The sequence below is a fragment of the Thunnus thynnus genome, chromosome 15 (genome assembly GCF_963924715.1).
Source record: "Thunnus thynnus chromosome 15, fThuThy2.1, whole genome shotgun sequence".
Taxonomy (NCBI): domain Eukaryota; kingdom Metazoa; phylum Chordata; class Actinopteri; order Scombriformes; family Scombridae; genus Thunnus; species Thunnus thynnus.
The window spans coordinates 29600784-29622270 of record NC_089531.1 but is presented as its reverse complement, the minus strand read 5'-3'; the positions used below and the strand labels follow the sequence as shown (position 1 = coordinate 29622270).

The 21487-nt window shown below is 39.1% G+C and overlaps 3 protein-coding genes across 6 annotated transcripts in view; 2 read left to right on the top strand and 1 right to left on the bottom strand.

Annotated features, from left to right (window-relative positions):
• Positions 1-449: 449 nt before the first annotated feature.
• chtopa (chromatin target of PRMT1a) lies at positions 450-8648 on the bottom strand. Its single transcript, XM_067611697.1, has 6 exons — positions 8393-8648; positions 6419-6508; positions 5176-5326; positions 1963-2137; positions 1627-1773; positions 450-1489 (listed from the first exon to the last, which is right to left on the bottom strand). Exons 2-6 carry the CDS (start codon positions 6481-6483, stop codon positions 1287-1289), a joined length of 741 nt encoding a protein of 246 aa, XP_067467798.1. The 5' UTR covers positions 6484-6508; positions 8393-8648; the 3' UTR covers positions 450-1286.
• A 66-nt stretch (positions 8649-8714) lies between these two features.
• snapin (SNAP associated protein) lies at positions 8715-11367 on the top strand. The gene is made up of 4 exons (XM_067611698.1): positions 8715-8854; positions 9219-9265; positions 9820-9938; positions 10545-11367. Exons 1-4 carry the CDS (start codon positions 8739-8741, stop codon positions 10650-10652), a joined length of 390 nt encoding a protein of 129 aa, XP_067467799.1. The 5' UTR covers positions 8715-8738; the 3' UTR covers positions 10653-11367.
• A 1596-nt stretch (positions 11368-12963) lies between these two features.
• smad10a (SMAD family member 10a) overlaps positions 12964-21487 on the top strand; it is a 30517-nt gene continuing 21993 nt past the window's right edge. Inside the window, exons 1-3 of one of the 4 annotated variants that reach the window (XM_067611694.1) lie at positions 12964-13477; positions 18268-18343; positions 21004-21244. In XM_067611694.1, coding sequence (XP_067467795.1) covers positions 13474-13477; positions 18268-18343; positions 21004-21244 — 321 coding nt within the window. In that variant the 5' untranslated portion in view covers positions 12964-13473. Of the gene's footprint in view, positions 13478-18267; positions 18344-21000; positions 21245-21487 lie in introns of all 4 variants that reach the window. The other 3 variants (XM_067611692.1, XM_067611691.1, XM_067611695.1) reach the window with 3 other exon arrangements.

Genomic DNA, 21487 nt, shown 5'->3' with positions numbered 1-21487 from the left:
TGTATTACCACTCAATGTCTACACTAGACTCTTCTGAGAGTTGTGGGTAGACAGATTTTCATTCACCAGATCATTCAGAGAGTATCTGTAAAATCGTGCCTGGTGAGGCACCAACACATTCTGTCTACTGACAATGTGCAATATCGATGGGGGTGATCCACACACTGAATGCTTGTTTAAAACAGCGTTGGGTAAGCCTCAATGCAAAGGCCCCAGACTCTCAAATCTGCCTCCTATTAAACACAAAGCAAGCCGAGTGTGTGCAGCTTCAAAGTGAAGACAAACAGATCAGCCTGGGTGTCAGAACATCCTTATCTTCATCTTTGAAGCTGTGATTTGTTGACTTGGATCAGAGCAGGAGAGAAAGTTACTCTTGCTATCATTTACTCCATAAAGTGAGGACCTCGTCTATCCATGTCCACTAGAGAAGGATCAAATTTGAGCTCATGTTTTGGGAATTTGCCATCACTGGCTAATTTAATTATTCATGTTGAGATAAACATCACATTGAAACTCAATTTGATTTGTGGTCAACCTTTTACACAAGGGCATTAAAATGTATACATTTGGGAAAATCACCATTTCAGTTTTCATTAAAACCCATCTTACTTGCTTTGTGTAGTGTTACACAAATGCTGTCAAACACAGTTTAATAATGCCAACAGCCCACTGAAGAATGCTGACAAATGGAAGAACAAAAGTACTACATCCTTTAAATACAAAACAAAGACATATGGATACTTGGCTTAGAAACCCTTTGCTTACATTCTTTTTTAACAAATAATTTAGAAAAGTTTTGCATTGAAAGTGTTTTCAAGATAAGACAACAAATTAATCCCAAAAAAATTTATAATACAAGTTAAAAAAAAAAGATGTAATGCAAATATGGTTACAAAGGAAGGTTAACACAACAGGATAATTGACCAGGTTGAAACCATTATATCTGTCCCAAATTTAAAACATGTGTTTTTCATATATAAAAAACATAAAAGTTTACAGACAGCAGAGTTTGTTAATGTTTAAAAAGGTCCCTTCACACAGTTATTCTAGAATTAAAAGGGTTTTGCAGGAACAGGGTTGATGCAGAATTGCGTTGTGGTCGAAGCACATTCAGTGACTCTGCTGTTCCAACGTTCAGAATCCTGGACTGTCACCGCTCTCATCTAAATTAAACAATTATTTCTCCGCACAACAATCTGGTGCACAACACTACACTGTATGTGTGAGTTCAGCTGTACAGTTCTGCAGTAAGTCTACATGTGCTTATCCTTCAGAGTCCTTCAGGGTCACTCCATACTGTCTGGATCTGCCTGTGCCATGTAGGCGTCCAGCTCAGCGTCCAGGTGACCTTTGGTCTTTGACATATAAGCGTCCAGCTGGTTGTCCAATTGTTCGCGGGTCACAGTGGGCCGGCCAACACCTCGGCCCCGCCCACGGCCACGACCGCCTCGGCCGGCAAAACCGCCACGCCCACGCAGCCCGCCGCGTCCTGTCACCAACACACACACACACACACACACAGAGCAGATCAACAGTTGTATTGGGTTAGCACTGTGGCAATTCATGATAACTGAAAATTCTTTAAATGCATGAATAATAGAGAAAATCAAACAGGTCAGTCCTCACCTCTGGCTATTCCTCCTCGTGCTGCTCCTCTGGATAGAGCTCCACCACGGCCAGGGGCTCCTCCACGGTGACGCCCTCCTCTACGCATCGCCAGACGGCCAGCAGAGCCACGGCCTCGCATGGGCCCACCTGTAGACACTCGCTTCCCTGTGCAACACAAAGTGATATCATCACTCACTGAAAACACAGGATACACACACACTGAACCTGATTTAACATTTATAACCATGAGCATCATGTCTATCATGTTTTTTTTGAAAGTTGCTAGAAATGTGAAATGAGAACTGTAGTAAGTGTATTTTGTAGGTAACAGAGTTCAAGGCTGTGGACAGGCACCTCTCAGGGACAGAGCGCCCCTCATTAGTCCTCCTCTGCCTCGTCCTCGCAGGCCTCCCCTGGTCATCCCTCGCATTCCTCCTCTGCCTCCAGCAGCTCCTCCACGCATTAGAGCCCCGACGGGCCGGCCCAGCCTGGCCTGGATGTTGCTCTTCCCCAGGCGCTGCTTCAGGCTCTGACACAAGTTATTCACAGATACAATAATGACAATATGAAATGGTGATAGGCACTCAGTGACGGCTCAACTAGTTGATGAGTCAGCCACTTTATCCACTCTCCACACTGCTGCAGTTTGTGTGTAACACCTATCAGGGCAGGCTTCTTTAAACCATACTGTCAAACTATTAAGTCAATTTAATGACAATTCATTTCAAAAGTCAAGATTTCTTTATCGTCATTTCTCTGTACTTACATACACTCAAATTAAATTCCATTTCTCCAAGACCAAAAACAGTGCATTTGCAGAATAAACCTTTTAAACAAAACATAACTACTAAAAATATAATGTTACTAAAAATATACTTAGCACAAATGTATTAAGAAAGTTTCAGAAACAAAAAGTTACAGAATTATATAACTACACATAATTAAACAAAAGTATAAAAGCCTCAAAATGATTATTTATGCTTTCATCTAAAGAGTCTGAATAAAAGGAGGGAAAGAAGACTGCAAGCTAACCATGGATGTAAATAATGCAAGATTCAAAATACTTAAAAAATGGCTTTGCAAATGTTTTATGAGGAAGGAAACGCACTCAACACATTTGTTAAATCTCCAAGATACACAGAACGGGCCTCATGCAAGAACCACTTGTACAAACAGATTCCTTCTCAAGAGGCACGAGAGTGATTTAAAGGAAACTTTGGTATTTTCCAACCTGGACCTTATTTTCCCATCTTTTTATGTCTAAGTGACTACTGGAGACAACGAATTCTGAAATGAATCCAGTATTGAGCCAGAACACTTCAGTCAGCAGCCATGAAACAGGCTGCAATGTAATCCTTTGGGATAATTGCACTAAAAAGAGCTGGAGAGAGGAGTACCAGGAGGAGTTTGTTGTGTTGGAGTACAGAAAATAACTTAGTCTTATCTAAAAGATTTTCAAAGTCATGGATGAATATTTAGCTGATTTCAACAACTCAACTCTTGCTGGATTTCAGAACAAGACGTCTCTTTAAGGGAGACTTGGAAAGGTAAAGGAAAACGGTTTATTTCTCTGTATGGTCCTTTCCATAATGTAGTCAGACACTTATAATAATCTGAGCCTGTTGGTGACAAAAACAAGCACTTTGAATGGATGTACATTGACGAGGTGCTATTGACCTGAAGGATTACGTTACAGCCTGTTCTGTGGCTGCTGGCTGACGTGTTCTCACTCAATACCGGACCAGTTTCAAAAAATGTTGTCCCACATAGTCACCAAGATACAGGCTCAAAAATACCTACGTTTCCTTTTAAGGAAATTTGTGGCATTCGTCATTTTTTTCATACTTAGAATTTTCTGACCAGACAGTCTCTGCCTCTTCACAAGGGGAAAACACTTGTTTAACTTACAATAGTAATGATTTCATCTGAATGACACTGGAGTTTAAATGATACCAAAGTTAAATAAAAATACATAAACAAAATGAATACAAAATTCTGTTCACCATATTATCATCATGGCTGCCAATTTACAGAAAGGGTTTTTATTTTGGCGCAGCAACTTCTACATTTCAGTAGTATCTAGGAAACTTCTCTCATTGTGACAGCTGCCTCTGTGTCTCTCTGTCTAGTATCATGTTGTGTTGCAGTTGACAGTGTGACATCACCTACTGTAGACTGAAATATTCTCTGCTCTAATATCTCTGGGACTGTCACATCCCCTGACTGCCTCTCGTATTAGTCATGGAATGCTTTGCTTTAGAAAGATAATTTTAGCATCTATTTTCACACCAAAGTTTTCCCTCTACACTGTATTAATATTTTCTAATTGTTGTGTGTCCCCTACTACTAAACGCAGTGTAAGGCTCTGCAGTGTGAAATTGTTTTTACTCTTTAGTAACAGTTTGGTGAATGAAACTCACCCAAAAATGGAGCAGAACAGGTTGCCTTTTATGGCGATTTTTTTTTTTTAGAGGCCTTGATTATGCTAATAAGCAGATCTCACAAACACACACCTCCTTATGAACAGGTGACATTCATCAGGCTGAAATGAGCGACTTACAACAAGTTTGGCCTGTTAATAAGAGTTTGTTGAGTCTGACTTGAACACTCGTACAAGCAAACCTCACAGAAGAAAGTCAGTTTTAGGATAAGAATATGAAAACGTTCTTGCATGAGGCCCAACGTGTTTTGATGAGTAACGTTCAATATAAACATAAAGAAACCTTCAGTCCCAAATTAAAATGACCACTTCACTCATTTTACTAGTCGTGTTTAGCACTACTCGACCTGTGAAAACACTTGTATAAACAGAGACGCCATCAAGCTGCATTATGTGTTTGTGGAGCTGAGGGAGTGGGGGATTAAAAATGGAATCTCAGGCCCTGATCAGATCTGTCTCACACATGTTTCCACACGTTTTTGGAAGTGCAAAACTAAATCAGTCAAGTACTCCTAATTCTCCTTTTAGTTGTGAGGCGTTAGCTAGAAGCTACACTGCAGTATGTTCACCGACTTCTGCTGCTGGGTTTGTAAAAGCTGGAAACAGAGGACTGATGAGAGCCATTATGTGTAGAAATATGTGGGGTCTTATGAGCTAAAAGCTATATTATTGACACCATGATAGATCCCTTTCACATTACATTGTGTCATTTCATTGTCAATATCAAAAACACTGATTCATGCAGGTTGTAGTAGGCCGTATGAATCAATATGATAGTCTTAAGAAGACTTCACATATTTCCTGGTGTGTGTATGCTTCTCACTAGATCCAGGTTCGTCAAATATTTTCATACAAGACAATTCAGAGAGTTTTTAGTTATCATTTAGGTCTTTCTTGCACTTTTTAAAAAAAGAAAAGCTACTATTCATGTATTTGATGATCAAACCAATTCCCAACCCCAATTTTAGCATTGTTGACAAATCTTGTTTTGGAAAAACAAGAAGAGAACTGAAGCCATAAACACCCCTCTGCCAGTACTAGTCTGCACTGTTACAGTATTTTTACAACATGGCTGTGTGTGGTAAAAAGGTCCACCGACACACAGCCTGTGTGAACTTTCTCCTCACCTGTTTGTGATTCAGAGCAGCTTGCACTGAGGGCCGGTTCTCCATCTGCTGGGCCAGCCGGCGATTGCGGGCACTGGCCAAATGCTGCTGTTGCATGGTGGCTCGAATGCTAACTGCAGTGGGCTGCTTGTTCTTCAGCATGTTAGTGAAGCTTTAGAGGTGGGAGGGAAAAAAGAGGGAGGAAGTAAAAGAAGGGGACAGGGGATATACAGAAGAGGAGGAGGAAGCAGGGTTCCACATCAAGTCATTTCTCATGTTATGGTTGTGGCCACAGAGACTGTGGTGGCTCTTTTGTCATTTAAGACTTGTTGGCACTCATTTTCTCTCTCAATCATATGACATTCCAGAATTATTTATACATTAATTTCGCATTGTGTTTTCAAACCAAGCACAAGAAGAAAGGCAAATTGATGAAATAAAAAAACTCAAAGTAAAAACAGACTGAAGGACAGAAGCAGAGTAGGTGCCAGAAGAGCAGCACAATTTGCCACTTACAGGCCTCCAGCTGACTGGCTGGGGTGTCATCATGCTGCAGCAGCAGAGGCCCTGGACATGAGGAGTGCTTGGCAACCCAGCCACTTACAGCATGGACCGTGACGAGTGGGTAACCCACTGAGTGACTGAGCAGGGAAGGCGAGATGGGAGGGGGAAGGGGAGCTCTTGGTCACGTCCAAGCTAGGGCTGGGTACCTGGTCTTTTATAGGCTCGGAGCAGAGAGGAGAGAGACAGTGACAGATCAGGAGGATAAAGGAGCATGTGCTTCACGTCCACTGGTTTGAGAGAGAAAGGTTTGAGAGATCAAGAGATGTCATCTCCCTGGTTTAGTTTAAGTTTTCCTCTCCCTTTGAAAGCGTATACTTTATGTATACTGTGATGTGTAAGTAACAGGGAGCAGATGTGCCATGGCATTTTCAGGACAGTGGTCTGGTCCAACATAGGCTTACCAAGTATGACCACTACCCTCTCCCCTTGTCTACATGTGTGCACTGCTCACACAAGACATTTAGCCCGGGCGAGCCCCTTCTGCTCCACGATACAATCACGTTTAACGCCTGTACATCAACAAATGTTGAAAGGGCCGATGTTGAGTGAGCAGTACACACAGTGGGGCCAGTCAGAATAGCATCCATGTCGGGTCCGGTCCCTGACAGTAGCCTTCCGCAGAGAGCACTAGAACCTTCACAAGCCAAGGCTGGCCCTTGCATCTGGTGTCTAACTGCTGACAGGGTGCGTGGCGCCTCACCGCTCATTCAGGGACACTTTGGTGGTGCTTTTCAGGACAACTTTTTGGGAGGAGGCAGCGCTCATTTTGACAGGCTTCGCTTGCAGACTCCTGAAAACAAATGGGACGGAAAATAAAATGAGGTCAACTGGTAGTCACAAGATGAATTCAGACTGCAAGAAAATATGGCAGAATCGACATTTGACACAATTACATGAAGTGTATGATACAGAGTTATTTTTATTGTAATATTTATTCTCAGCCTAAAGCCGTGTCCACACAGAGAGCACTTGAGCTGCATTTTCCAGTCGTCTGTCATACACACACACATCTGACGAGGGTTGGGCAATTTGATTTTCAAATTTTTGTCTTTGCATGGTGTGTAAAATGTCTAAATTGTAAAATCAAGTTATTACAATATGCACAGAAAGGTTACTTTTACTCTAATAGTAATGCAGTAACTGCAGTTTACTGGACTGTGGTGACTCCAGGTGGCTAGCTGTCTCTCACAGTGAATTTAAAGGTTACATCTATGAGAAGAAGTGACTGACAATGACTCTGCACACCGATCTGTGCTCTCAGTTTCTGTTAGCTGACGAGGTATCATCTCTGGTTACAAGAGCTAAAGTGCCGGGAGTCGACTGAACAGTTTCCAGATTCTACATTGTACAGTTTGTAAAATGATGTGCTGACTTAGCTGAAGCAACTGGTACTGACAGTCAATAGCTGCGTGGGATATCCTGTATATTATGCTTAATGATGGTAGCCTTGAACATGGTGCCGGTCTTTTATCATTTTTGCTCAACTGTCTTAAAAAAAACAAAACAAAAACAACACAAAAAAAAAACATTGTAGCAGGCGGTGTGGATAAATCTACAACAAGCACACAGGATGGTGATACTTTATGTTTACTGAGGTCGTAATGGGTGGTGGTGTATGCTAATAGTGTTGCTAATATTTGATCCACCCCATTAACATACATGAGGGGGGCAAAATATTAGGGACACTTTGATATGATGCATTTCAGTACACCACCACCATCTACTACGACCTCAATAATAAACAAAGTACAATTATCACCTTTCTGACACCATCACCAAAAACTAAAAATGCTTTGGAAAAGTGGAATTTATAGCAGATCTGTTGTATTGGATTGTTGCATTAGACTGCACAGGTGTTCCTAATAAAGTGCTCAGTGAGTGTACGGCTCCCATGGATGCATCTCTTCATACATCCGTGACAGCCCCAAACAACAGTTTGGGTGTTGCTTTTTGGTTGGTTTACTCAGTTTATGAGAGCTTCCAATATCCTTAAAAAACACCCTCACCCCTTTTTCTATGACACATTACTATTAGATCCTTGCGTGAAGCTTTTTATAACTTTAACCAGCTACTACATCAAACTATTACCAAACAATTATTATGAACCAGTGGGTAGGTAAGCTGACATGGTCAACACCACCCACTCCTGCTTCTCAGCTGCCAGGCCATAACTTATGTCACGCGTAGACAAACATATGCGCTGGAGGATCGACAGCAGGAGGGCTTCCCTTCTCATTAGCCGTGGAATGACAATGCGGGTTTTGATTCGAATAGAACGAGCTGGTTTAAGCATTGTCCTAACTCCGCTCTTCATTCAGTTGTATTAGTGTAATTAGTAAAATACCTGTTAGCATCTAAGTGCTCTAGAATGAAAGTAACGTTACCAATGCTATAAGACACATAGTTGAATCTGTCAGGAATAAAGCTGTCCCAGTAACCTCTTACTGTGTTAGTTATGCATTTCTGGGTCAGGAATACAGAGTAGCCTTTTCAAATGTCCTCCTTCTTGATCCAAAGAAACTGGCTAAACTTGGCTAACAAAAATAACGTAGTTAGAATATAAAAAGGACCTACATCTTCGGCCCGCTTTGTAGTTGCACTTATTTGTGTTTAATTATTGAAGAAGTTCAAGTACAATTCAAATGTTTAATAATTTTCAGCAGTTTTTACTTACAGTGAATGTTGCGTTGGTCGAGAGAAGCCTTAGAGCCAGCTCGGGTTAGCTTCAGTAGCTAGCTAGTACTAGCACGGTATGGCCGTTATATTCTCCTGTATAACTAACCTATAAAATGTTTCGCTTCCAAGCTAAGCGCTCTAAGAGAAACGACCGAACTCTAATTGAATTCAGGTCTTTTTTTCTCAGAATAACTAAAGAATGCTAAAGACAAGACCTAGCGATGTGTCTTCCTAAAATGGTGCTGGCTGACTGACTCTCCTCGGGAAGAAAATGGAGAGGATTTTAAGACTTCAACGTCACGACGACGTAGCTTCCTGTCCGGCTGTGTTGATGATTTAGTAAAATGGCTGCGGTAGCTCTAGTAGAGACTTCTTCAGGTAAAGATGTTATTGCCGAAGGGCTGCTCGACCTACTGAAACCAGCTATTCAGCAACTCGACTTGCATGTGCACTCAGTCAGGTAAATTGGGTTCGTTATTGAATCTTTAATTGATGATGTTTATTCATCTGCATCACACGCCGCTGCTGCCTGTGAGAATCTCGTATCTCGTGACTTGTGTATATGTCTACTCGGTGGTGTTTATCAGCTTTTTATATTTAACATTTCCCGCTGTGTATGTGAAATTTCACCTGAATACTTGTTTGCCGTGTATTTTCTTTGTAAATGTTTGTTTAGAATGATTTCAGTGAAACTGCGTATTTCAATAATGAATATAAACAGGATTTGCATAACTCCATTGCATTTACACTAAAAAATGTGCTGCATTCTTCATCTCGTCACTTTCCACTTTATTATTATTGTGATGATTTTTTTATCTTTGCAGAGAGAGCCAGGTGGAATTAAGAGAACATATAGACAATCTTGCCACAGGTAAATAACTTGATAATGTGTATGTTAAAGGATAAGTTCACAATTTTAAAGCCTATCTTAATACAAATGGTATGCGCCCATATGTACATTGAAATCGTTTTTGGTCACTGTAAGTAATCCTTCTCTCCATACCGGCCACAAAGAAATCCCTATTTTAGGGGAATGAATTATCCACCCTCTTTCTGTGTGAAAGGCCTTTCAAGATTCAGCTGAAGCTATTATGATGCTCATTAACTTAGACCCAGCTGAACCATAAACTGCATTTTTACACACAACTGGACTGTGATTTTTCCCCCATCACTTACATTAAAATCACTTTAAGAAGGAATTTTCTTCACACCATGCACAGACAGAACAATTACAACAAAAACCTGTCAATGAACATGTGGGCATGTTGATATAGTTTTAGCAAAGGCTTCAAAAATTGAATTGAATATATGTAATTATGTGGATACATGAACATTTTAATACATTTATTAAGTACCTTAAATAACAAATGTGCTTGCTAACAAGTGGTTTGGTCTTGTGTTTCTTGTAATGTACATTCTTTGCAGAGTTATGCAGGATAAATGAACATCAGAAGGTGGCTTTAGACCTGGACCCCTATGTAAAGAAGCTGCTGAATGCAAGACGTAGAGTAGTGCTGGTAAACAACATACTGCAGAATGCTCAGGTCAGTGGCCAGCCTTTGGTGTGGGACTCCTGTTCAGGTTACTCAATAGCTGAACAAGTCAATGTTTTTTATATCAACAACAATGACTATGTGTAATGTTAAAGGTGTTGCTCCACAGAGAATTATCACAGCTCTGCAGTTCCCATCAGCTCTACTGAGCTTTTTAGCAACTTCAGCTTGTTGTTTGTGGTCAGCTTGTTGTGGTTTTCTGGTCTGCAAATTCTTCTTTCATCAACCTGGTTTCCAACAGCAGTGGGCAGCTGTTTTCCGAGAAAAATCTCTGATAAACAACTGTACACTACCTGCTCAGCACACAGTTAGAGACCAGCTGGTGAACATGGCTAAAGAGACAGATATTTATCAGGAGTTGGTGGAGACCAAAGCAGTGTAGCAAGTGCTACTGCCAATACAGCTGCCACTACTGCTACCATTACTACCACTACCACCCCTAATACCACTATACTGCTACAATTACTATTATCACCATCACTATTACTGTTGCTCCTAGAGCTCACCGGGTGCTGAACTGGTTTAAAAACAGAAAAATGGCAACAAACAGTAAAGTAATATACAATCCACAAATGAACCTCAATATTCTGTCCCCAGGAACGTCTGAGGCGACTCAACCACAACGTAGCCAAGGAGACAGCACGACGAAAGACCATGCTGGAGGCGTCAGGAGTGTTCACCTCCCGCTCCCCCAGTAAACCCTGAGCCTCCACCTCCTGCTCTGCACAGCAAATACTCTGGACTGTCCTGACCAGGAGGGACACATCAATACAGGAAACTGTAACATGAGGAAGACAAGTCTTCCTTTGACCTTTAGCTAGCTGTTTGTCTAATGGCATGCTCATGTTCCGCACTGCTTTGTCTGATGTTGTCATAATAAAAAGTCAGGCTGCCACCTGCTTAGTGTTAGGCAGCCGCAAATAAGTTATTGTCTTAATCCTCTGACAAAACAGAGAATCAGCTTTACAGTATCACCTGATCATAGTAAATCTACACAAATGGCTACACATAAGTAGCCACTAAAAGGTAATGATCATATACATTTATTTGTAGTTTTTCTTCTCATCATGTCAATGACTCGTTCCTGCACTCTGAGGGACATTAATTTACATTGATTCTACAGTCAAGGACAGATAATTTAAATTATTCTACACATGAACAAAATGTTGTAAAAGACTGCAACTGTAATGTTACTGAGTATGCAGGATAGATGACAACACTTGGCCGGAGTGATCTTGTGGACCAAAATAACAGATCCTTGTTTCACTGCTGGAAGCATCGTCCTAATGCACTGTCTTTAAAGTATCAGTCTCCATGTCTTCTTCTGCTCTCTGGTTTTGGCCAGGAAACAACTTGAGAAAGTGAAAGAGTTTAGCGGACCGTTGTTTTCCCTTAAATTAAAAAGTACAGACATGTTCCACTCCTTTGTTTTCCAAGATTTGTTTATGGATGCCCCTATATTCTCTGGAAAGCTCTGCTGACATAAATGTGCTGTAGCAAACCAACACAGAGCATATTGATTGGTTGAATATTAGATGATGAAAATTAGCCAAGTGGAGAATGTTGTGTCTCTATGATTATGCAACATAATGCCTACATAATGCTTCTCATTTCCATTTTTTGTTAAGATATTCATGGCTTCTTTGTGAATGTTTTGTAAAGTATACATTAACATTGTGTTCTTATCTCTTTAAGCTTGTGCATAAACTGTTTTCTTAAATTACTAATTTGTCAACATGCCCATGAAATCAGGCAAAGGCTGTTATTGCACCCCACAGATGAAGATGTTGCTCAGAATGTAAAACATACTGATAATTAACCTATTTTTAGCGCCTTGCAAGCAACATGGGCCAAAAATGTTATTTTTTCCTGAAGGTGGCACTACAGGAAAGGACATAGCATTACTAAAATAAAAAGTGATCACAATGGGAGCATGTACGGCTTCATTTAAACCCTAGCAAATGTTTCCTTATTCATTTATTATTGGAAACTAAATTCTTCTATGCACATGTTGAGTTGTATGCGTGCCTGTACACAAATTGCATACTTTTGTATATTCAGCTGACCTTCTGTGAACTGACTAAAAGACTTTAGGTCACTCCACTTTAGCAGTTAATTAGAAGTGTAGCAATTTAAAACAGTCTTTGTTTTATCTATAATAAGTAAATTACATAGTGCTTTACAGGACGCTTTGAAGGAATGATTAGAAAGTCATTAACAGTTTAATAATCAACATGTAAAATAAGAAGTTATCATCTGACCATAATATAATGAGATATACTGTGTCTGCAAAGTTTTGACCAAAATCTATTCACTGGGGAACATGAACATTTCAAGTCAACCATTGACCACCAAAGTGTTGATCGGGGGAAATATTTACCTGATTGTTGCACTAGAGGAAGGGGGTCAGCAAATCCAGGAGGAGTCATCCTCTGGGGACAATTAACATCCATACTATATTTTTACAGTCTGCTGTTGTCCTGCTATGAAACAAAGAGTTGAGGGGCTCAACACTGACAAGTAGATGCAGTCCTGTAAGATTTTTAAAATGCATTGATTGATTTTTGATTCCAAAGTAGCAAAACTAAATGTTTTTCAAATACTGATGAATTTTCACATAATGTGGAACTCCCCTCATACTCTTGAAATATAAAAGAAATCACACGTGCATCATAGATTCAATTACTGAGCCCGTTTTTCACAGATTTGTAAATATGACTGAACTAATAAATTAATTCGACTAACACTTACATTGCAGGGGTCATGAGGATGTTAGGGTGTAAAAATAGGGTGGCAGCCAAGAAAAGATTGAGAAACTGTGTAGTTGTGGGTATAACATTGAATCAGTTATAGTTTTTTTCAACGTGTTAACTCTGCTCATAAAAGAGTGGAGTGTTGCTCAAATAACAGTTGCAGTTCGTGTGTGTGTGTGTGTGTGTGAGTGTGTGCGCGCGTTTGTGTATGTGTGTGTGTGTGTGTGCGTAGAGAGGGGGGGCGGGGGGGACTAATCTCAGCGGCGCCACCTTAAAAAAACAGTCTCGCGGGCCTGTCAATCTAGACGAACCAGACAGACCCTGACTCGCGGCCCTGCTGTGAGAAGCGCTACGCGATTGGTCGAGAGCGGTAGTCCCTGTGAGACCTGACCGCCTATTGGCTGCAGCATGTCGAGACACTGACGCGCACGACGTCTCCCCTCTATTGTTATTGTGGCGTGCGCGAGAGGAACAGGCAGGATGCACGAGGAGACAGTGGGGCTGATAAAAGGATAAAACAACTGAGAAACACCAAGCTAGCGCAGTACATCATATGAAAAATAAACACTAGCTCATTACATTACAGCAATTCACAGAAACATCAAACCTGTAAACACAGAGCAATATACAGGTCTGATACAGAGGGGAATAAACACAAATACCAGCTCTGGTCAACACATACAACACGTAGAGCTATCTCAGTACAGCACTTCAGGCAATTGTCGAAAAGCTCAAAGGTCTTTCTGTCCAAGTTCTTCTCTCCACTCCGGCTGATGTGTAAGTAGAAACAATTTATCTCAATCGTTTGTTTCTCGTGCTTTCGCCAGTATTCCAACCAGACCAGACAACCGAGCATATGAGGTGGAAGTCAGTCAAATTAACGTTAGCTTGCTAAATTGTTGCTTACTGTAACCTGCTTTTATCTTCAGCAAACGCTGTCCTGCTGTCTCGGTCTTTCAATGTTACGGTTCATACTGGGCGAAATTGTGTTCTGTATTCTGTTTTCTCGGTTTCATTAGCTCCTGTGTCTTATTTCCCTCTATTCGTTCAACTTTAAGCAGGCAGGCAAATGAACCCATGTAGAAATGAATTATGTGTCATGTATGTATTTATTTACTATGTACGCTGGTTGTTGAACATGTTGAGACGGCGGACTTCGTGACGCATGATGACCAATATGGGGTCAGAGAAGTGAATGTATAGCCAAGAAATTGAAACTATAAAAGAACTAATACCTTAATAAACAAAGGAACTCTTACAGTAGAGGAAGAATCAAAATTGTCAAGTCTGAAAGAAGAAATAGACCAATTATATATTAATATGACAAAATAGCCTTTATACGTTCTAGAGCAAAATGGCTGGAGGAAGGTGAGAGGAATACAAGCTATTTTTTGCATTGGAAAAAATACATTATAAGAGAAATAATGTGACATCTTTAAAAATAGATAACAATAATTCCAATCCTCCTGATGTAGGGAATCACGCCATTCTTATTTATATAGGTCCAACTAAAACCAGAGTGTTAGAAATGTACTAATACTGTAAGAGAATTTACTCCACTGATATCAAATGAATTTAGATTGGATTGTGATAAATCTATCTCAAAATCGGACATATTTGAAGCTGGTAACAAAATGAAAAAAGGAAACTCTCTAGGAATGGATGGTCTTTCCATTGAATTTTATAAGTGTTTTTGGAATATAATTGAAACTCTGCTTTTCTCTATGTTATAATGAAGAAATGGGTAAGGTATAATAACACTGTTTCCCAAAGCAGACAAAGATCATCTTTTGATAGATAACTGGAGAGCAATAAAACATTACTAAATGTAGACTATAAAATACTCTCACTAATCTTTGCCAGACGTTTTTAGAAAAGGCTTAAGTGAAATCTTAAATGAAACTCAAACCGGCCTTATGGCTAATCAACATACAACTTGTAACATTAAGCTTATTCTTGATCTCATAGATTACTCTGAATATGTAGAATCAGACGCTTAATTTTATTTCTGGATTTTTTTAAAGGCATTCAACACAGTGGAGCATCAGTTCCTAATTAGGTCACTTCATACCTTTGGCTTTGTTAAAACATTCATCTTCGATGTAGCTACTGATGAAGCGTGTTTCCAAATACCACTAAAAGATTTCCAGTTCACGGATCAGTCCGTCAAGGTTGCCCCAGTTCTCCGTTTCTCTTTCTTATAGTTGCTGAATTGCTTTCAATACATATTTTACATTGCCTTTATTTTCAAGGTTTAAGTATTTTTGAGAGAGAGATCAGAATAACTCAGTTAGCTGATGACACTGTCCTTTTTTTAAAGAACAAACATCAAATTGAGAAAGTAATCAATAAGATACATCCCCTCTCTCTGCCATCAGAATGAAAATTTAATGTATCAAAATGTGAAATCTTAAGTCTATAACACTACACACTTAGTGTATAACACTAAGGAAACTTTAATGTGTGATATACCAGTTTAAAAAAGTATTAAATACCTTGGAATCCATATTTCTAAAAATCTCACTGAACGACAGGAAAATAATTTTAAGCCCAAAATGTGGCTTCAGAGAGATTTGTCCTTGTTAGGCAGAGTTCTTCTGAGTAAAGCAGATGGTATCTCTAGATTTGTTTACCCTACCCTCTCTCTTTTTATCCAACAGGGTAAAAAAAACAACACTTATTAATTAATTTTATTTGGAAAAATAAATGCCATCATTTGAAAAAAGGAGATGTTATCAGCCTGAGAAGTGAAGGACACATGGAGGTACTGGACTATACCTTCACATTAAAACGGATTAAAGAATATTTGAAAGCTCCAGAATCCTTTTGACATTTCATACTGCAGAATATTTTTAGAATACAATTGCAACAAAATTACCACAACAGTTGTCTAACTTTCATCAACAGGTTCTTATGGCAGCAAAATGATGCTTTCTCTCCTCACAAAACTATTAGTACATAGAGTACATAACCTGAAAGAATAAATCACTCTATTTGCAACATTGTATTGACAGAAATATATTTTTTTCTTGCAGACCTACAAAACGATGAAGCTCAAATTCTCAGCTATGTGGAATTTCTCAGATCTGAAATCTTTCCTGTCACTTGCAATGATGAAATGCCACTATGAGAGGCAAGAGTTACAGGAACCTACCATCTTTGTTAACAGATTAAATATTAATGTACTAATAAAAATATAAGAAATTATTTCCACAGAAAAAGGGAAATTATTCCACGGGGGAAATTTGTGCGGAACTCCCATTTTCCTTATATTCAGTGGGAAACAACATGACTTCTCCCAGATAGATTCGTTATCCCAAACAAATTGAAAGAAAATTTGAATTTTGGAAAAAGGAAGAAAAAACAACTAAACATGTATTTTATGAATGTCAATACACATTGGGATTCTGGAAAATTGAGGACTATTTTGACACTCAAACCAATCATTCAATTAGAAGCCAAGGATGTAATACTATACTATAAAAACAAAAAGCAGAAGGTTCAGCAGACTGTCAAGTTATTCATTTTACTGGGGATACTTCACATCAGTAAAGCCAAATTCTCAAAGTCTCGCCCATCGTCTGAACCTTTCAGTAGTAGTAATAAGTATTTTGAGTCTATCCAAATCATAAACAATAAGAAATGTGCTTATACAGTTGATACACTACAAGAATTTTTTGCAGCGTTTTTGTTTGTTTGTTTCTATTATTATCACATTTAGTCTATGTCCTGTTGCTGTGTTGAATATATCGTCCTATTGAGAGTGGAGTCATGCCTGTTATTTTATACCTATTTCATTAGGATGACTACATGTTTTCTGTTTTTGTCTTAATGACACATGTTGCAAGTGACAATTCCTACAGTGATGGGAAAAAGCGTATAGCTTGAAACGGTTCTGCTTGGGTTGTGTTAGACAGAAAGGTAACAGTCAATTTTGTTTTCCTGAGAATAACACTTCAAGTTTTCAATTGAAGTATGGTGCCCTCTGGGTATCAAATTGATTTTAGAGGTTGGGGTCTGTATGATGAACTATATGTGTAAGAGGACATGGATGGAGGGTGTGTGTGTGTGTGTGTGTGTGTGTGTGTGTGTGTGGTGGGGTGGGGGGGCTCTATGAGTTGTAATGCTGTAATAAATGGCCATGTAGCAGGACATCTTGTGGTTTCAGCATAATTTTCGCTGTATAGTATGTTTGGTTGTAAATGGAAATTTCATGAATGAAACTCCTCAGAGAGGGCTTAAATGTGTCATTACAGAGAGGTGTGAATGTTACATGTTAAGCTGTAACTTCCAAAGGTGGAAAATAAATAAGTACATTTACTCACAAGTACAAGTATTTCCATTTTATGCTCCACTGCATTCATTTGACACCTGTAGGTACCTGTTGGTTATAGGGCTTCAACTAACACTTATTTTTATTATCAATTATTATGCCAATTATTTTGTCAATTAATCGTTCAGTCTTTCACAAGTTCAGAGCTCAACTTTATCAAATTGCTTGTTTTGTGAGACCAACGGTCCAAAACACAGAAATTCAGTTCACTAACACAGAAGACTAAGAGAACCAATTATACTCAAGTTTGTCATTTTTGCTTAAAGATGACTGAAAATGACTTAAATGATTATCAAAAGTGATCAATTTTCTGTTGATTGACTAATTGATCAGTCGATAAATTGTTTCACCACTAGAAGATCAGCCTATTAAATTTTATGATTTTTTTATAGATTCAGTGCCAGTTTAGAAAGTAGTAAACACAAGTAGTAAAGTAGTTACAGCAAAATTCTGCTTACATGTTAATGCATATATGATAATACTCCAGTAATATCTGGTATCTAATATGGTGTGCGTGGTGTGTGTGGTGTGTGTGGTGTGTGTGGTGCGTGGTGTGTGTGTGGTGTGTGGTGTGTGTGTGGTGTGCGTGGTGCGTGGTGTGTGTGGTGCGTGGTGTGGGTGGTGTGCGTGGTGCATGGTGTGTGTGGTGTGCGTGGTATCTGAGAACTGTAATAATAAGATACAACTCTTAAAAGCACCATTCCATATAAAAAGCAGTATTACTTTTGATTCCTAAAGTAGATTTTTTGTGATAATACTCATGCACATTTATTTAAAGGAACAATCCACCAATAAAACTGCCACAAAATTTGGTGTAGTTGTCATGGGGAGTAAAACTCAGCCTGTGAAAACAATTGTATTATGTTGTGTGTATGTCTGAAAGAGCTTTCTAAAGTTTGAGAAAAACCTGAGTGGTCTCCTCAGCTTGGGCTCGTTACCAATTAGGGTTATGTGGATTTTGAAAGGGGACTAAAAGTCAGCGTATCTTGGCCCCTTCAGCTTTGATTTTGGCCATCCTTTTTTTAATCTATGTCTCAAAAGTGTAATAAAATTGCTGTAGTTACATTTTTAATGAAAAACTTTTATCTATAATGGAGTATTAATGTGGTATTTACCACATTTACGTTAGTAGAGGATCTGAATACTCTTCAACCACTGATCATCTCTAATAACTGTTGGATTTGCACCCTTAACTGGCTTCCACTAATTCCTGGTCTCCCCGCTCTACTAACAGGGACTGATTCAGAGTTGGGCCATCATGATCCCAGTGAACTTTCTGGTCACTCATTGGCTGACCAACTTAATACCAGGTAAGCAAGACAGCAGACATGTATGACAGAAATACCAAGTGTTTTAGCTCTCAATGACTGTAATACTTTCAAATTACCAAAACTAATAGAAAGGTGGCTAATGTGGAAACTAAATGGAAAGTGGACATTTGAGTTTGACTTTGTTCTGGGTGGGATATAACATGCAGTTGCCTGAAATATACTATCCAGGGGACTGCTGCTCTGGTTTCAAGCCAAGATTACCATGGCTGCCTGGTATAAATGAGTACTGACTTGTTTTTCTGAGGAGTTATAAAGGACAAGTTCACAATTTTTCAAGTGTGCACAACAGTCAGGTGCTCAAATTAACATTGATACAGGTTTTTCTTGTCATAATCATTCCCACTGTTCACACTGACCATTAGAAGATCCCTTCACAATGCACTTACAATGTAAGTGATGGGGGACAAAATCCATATAAGCTTCACATCAACTTTTAAATGACTGTGTGGACACACTGTGGATTTTGGCCTCCATCACTTCCATTGAAAGCACAATTGAAGGATCTTTTAATATCCAGTATAAACAGGAGGAATGATTACAGCGAGGAAAACCTCTTTCACTGTTCATATGGACACCTGACTGTTGTTTTAAGACACACTTGAAAAACTGTGAACCTTTAAAATAAAGGTCCTGTTGTCTGGTTGGATGCTTGGCTTGTTTCTTACCTGTCCCTAATTTCTTTGGACTTGTTTGTGTCTGACTGAATAATAGCCAACACACAGGAACACCCCAGATTAAATTTAAAATATCATTCATCTCCGTTTACATCCAGTTCACTGTATAAAAGCATAATCTCAAAGGCTTTGTTTGAATGCTGGTTTGCTTCATTGTCCAAAGGCAACTGGCGACCTTGTAAGAATGTCAGCAGTGCAGTATGAGCAAGTAAAACACTAATTAATCCAAGCTCACCTTTTAAAACTCACCACTCAACTGCTTCTAATGTGTGATTGTCATGTTTTATCTTGAGCTTTTAGTGTGTTGTTTTTTATGATCCTTTTAACTTATGTAAAGCGTCCTTGAGTACCCTGAAAAGGGTTCTATAAATAAAATATATTATTATAATTATTAAGATCTCAACATGGAATAAATCAGCTCCCTGCTTGACTGTATTATCCTCCATGCCAACAGTAGGATTTAAACCCACAGTGTTTCGTTAGCAACCTATATTTCACTATTACTGTCTTTAAAGGATTACTCCACTTTCACCTATTCTTGTAACATTGACAATAACAAAGGTCAAAGATCAAAAGTGATGCAGCAGAATCAGAAATATTGTCTTTTTTATTCCATGTATTGAGCTTTTTTTTTTGTCAAAACCTGGCACCTACATTACCCACAATGCAACTTGACTGGCAACAGTTTAGTTGGAGCTCCAGGTGTGTTATGCTAGTAGTGGCTAATGTAGCCTGGGACCACAAGCCCCAAGCAGAGAGGAGGAACAGCCAACAGATGTCTGCTAACCTCACTTCTTTCTCAAGTGACCTCACTTGTGTCAATTTATCAGATTTTCACACAGCTCCGTCTGGAGACACACATATGCAGTAGTACTCCCCAACACCTCAAACATACTTTGATATGTAAAATAGCTGCAGTTCCCTTTTAAGCTCGGATAGGAGCCACAAAGGTTAATTAAACAACAGAATATAAAGGCGGTAATGATAATAAATGTGTATTCCTGCCCATACAGTATCTACATACTCACATACATATACACACACAGATTAATAAGGTTTCATTATTCTATCCCAAAATGACAGCACTTCTGGACATTCACAAAACATATAGATATAAGAAGCAACTGATTTTTGCAAGGTGTAACATAATACCTATGGATGACTTTAAAACGAAGATGTTTGTACTCCGATTCATCTTTATATTTGACACAAAACCTACATTTAGACAGATATTTGTGATGAACTCAGTCGTCAGGTGTCATAGACTCCATGGTGTTTGATTGCATAGTTGTAAGCACATACTGTGGAGAAAGATGACCTGGGTAAATTTAAATGACTTTTTAAATTTTGAAAACATCTTAGTCCTTTATCATGTGTAATATCTGAATAAATCAATTTGCTTTGCCTCAGAGGGAAGTAAATTGATTTTCTTCCATTCTTAAGGAGGTTAATCCTGAAAATTGGAGTATGTAAATGCCAGTCCTTTCCTACTTCAATATTTTTTTCTGTATGCTTCCAAATGTATCAGTTGACAAGCCAGAAAACATCAGCAAGTGAAGATGTGAAATAATTTCCTTTTCAATCTGTATCCAAAAGGTGATGAAAGCAGTACTATAGTGTTAAAAATTTGGAAAGTCCACATAAATTTCTATCATACTGTAATGTAGTTAGTTTTGGTTTGTGATGAATACATGTATAAGGTGAAATGATCAGAATCAAATGGGGGAGATTTGGGGATCCAGACAGTCGTCTATGTACAGATGCCTGGGACACCTACTGGTCCTGGGATGCACAAATGTATGTTGAGAAAATCCTTCTACCAGCAAATGAGATTTACATCCAGAGAAGGGTGTTTGTCACTTAGAATCTATTCCTTACACCAGAGTACGATGAAGGGCCAGTATGAGTGGATAATATATGTTCATGTAAGATAACAAGCCCTCCTCTTGTGTCTGCTTGCAGCAGCATCATGTCGGTGAACCCTCCGAGCAGCAATGACGCCTGCCTCAGTATCGTCCACAGCCTCATGTGTCACCGGCAGGGTGGAGAGAACGAGGGTTTCGCCAAGCGGGCCATCGAGAGCCTGGTGAAGAAGCTGAAGGAAAAGAAAGACGAGCTGGACTCGCTCATCACTGCCATCACCACCAATGGTGTCCATCCCAGCAAGTGTGTCACCATCCAGAGGACACTGGATGGACGGCTGCAGGTCAGTCCTCCTCACAATCTTTGATATCAGTTCCATTTATCTTCATATTTTAGGAATTTAGGAATGATCTGTGGATAATTAGGAATTTCTACAGATGATTTGGACTGTTGTGGTTACAATTTGATTCAAAATTAATGCTATATTCAGGGTTCATATATTCAGAATATTAGAATAGTAATATAAGAACAGTTAATATTACCTAGTAAGGAAAGATATGTTGATGAATATATATTTTATTTCATT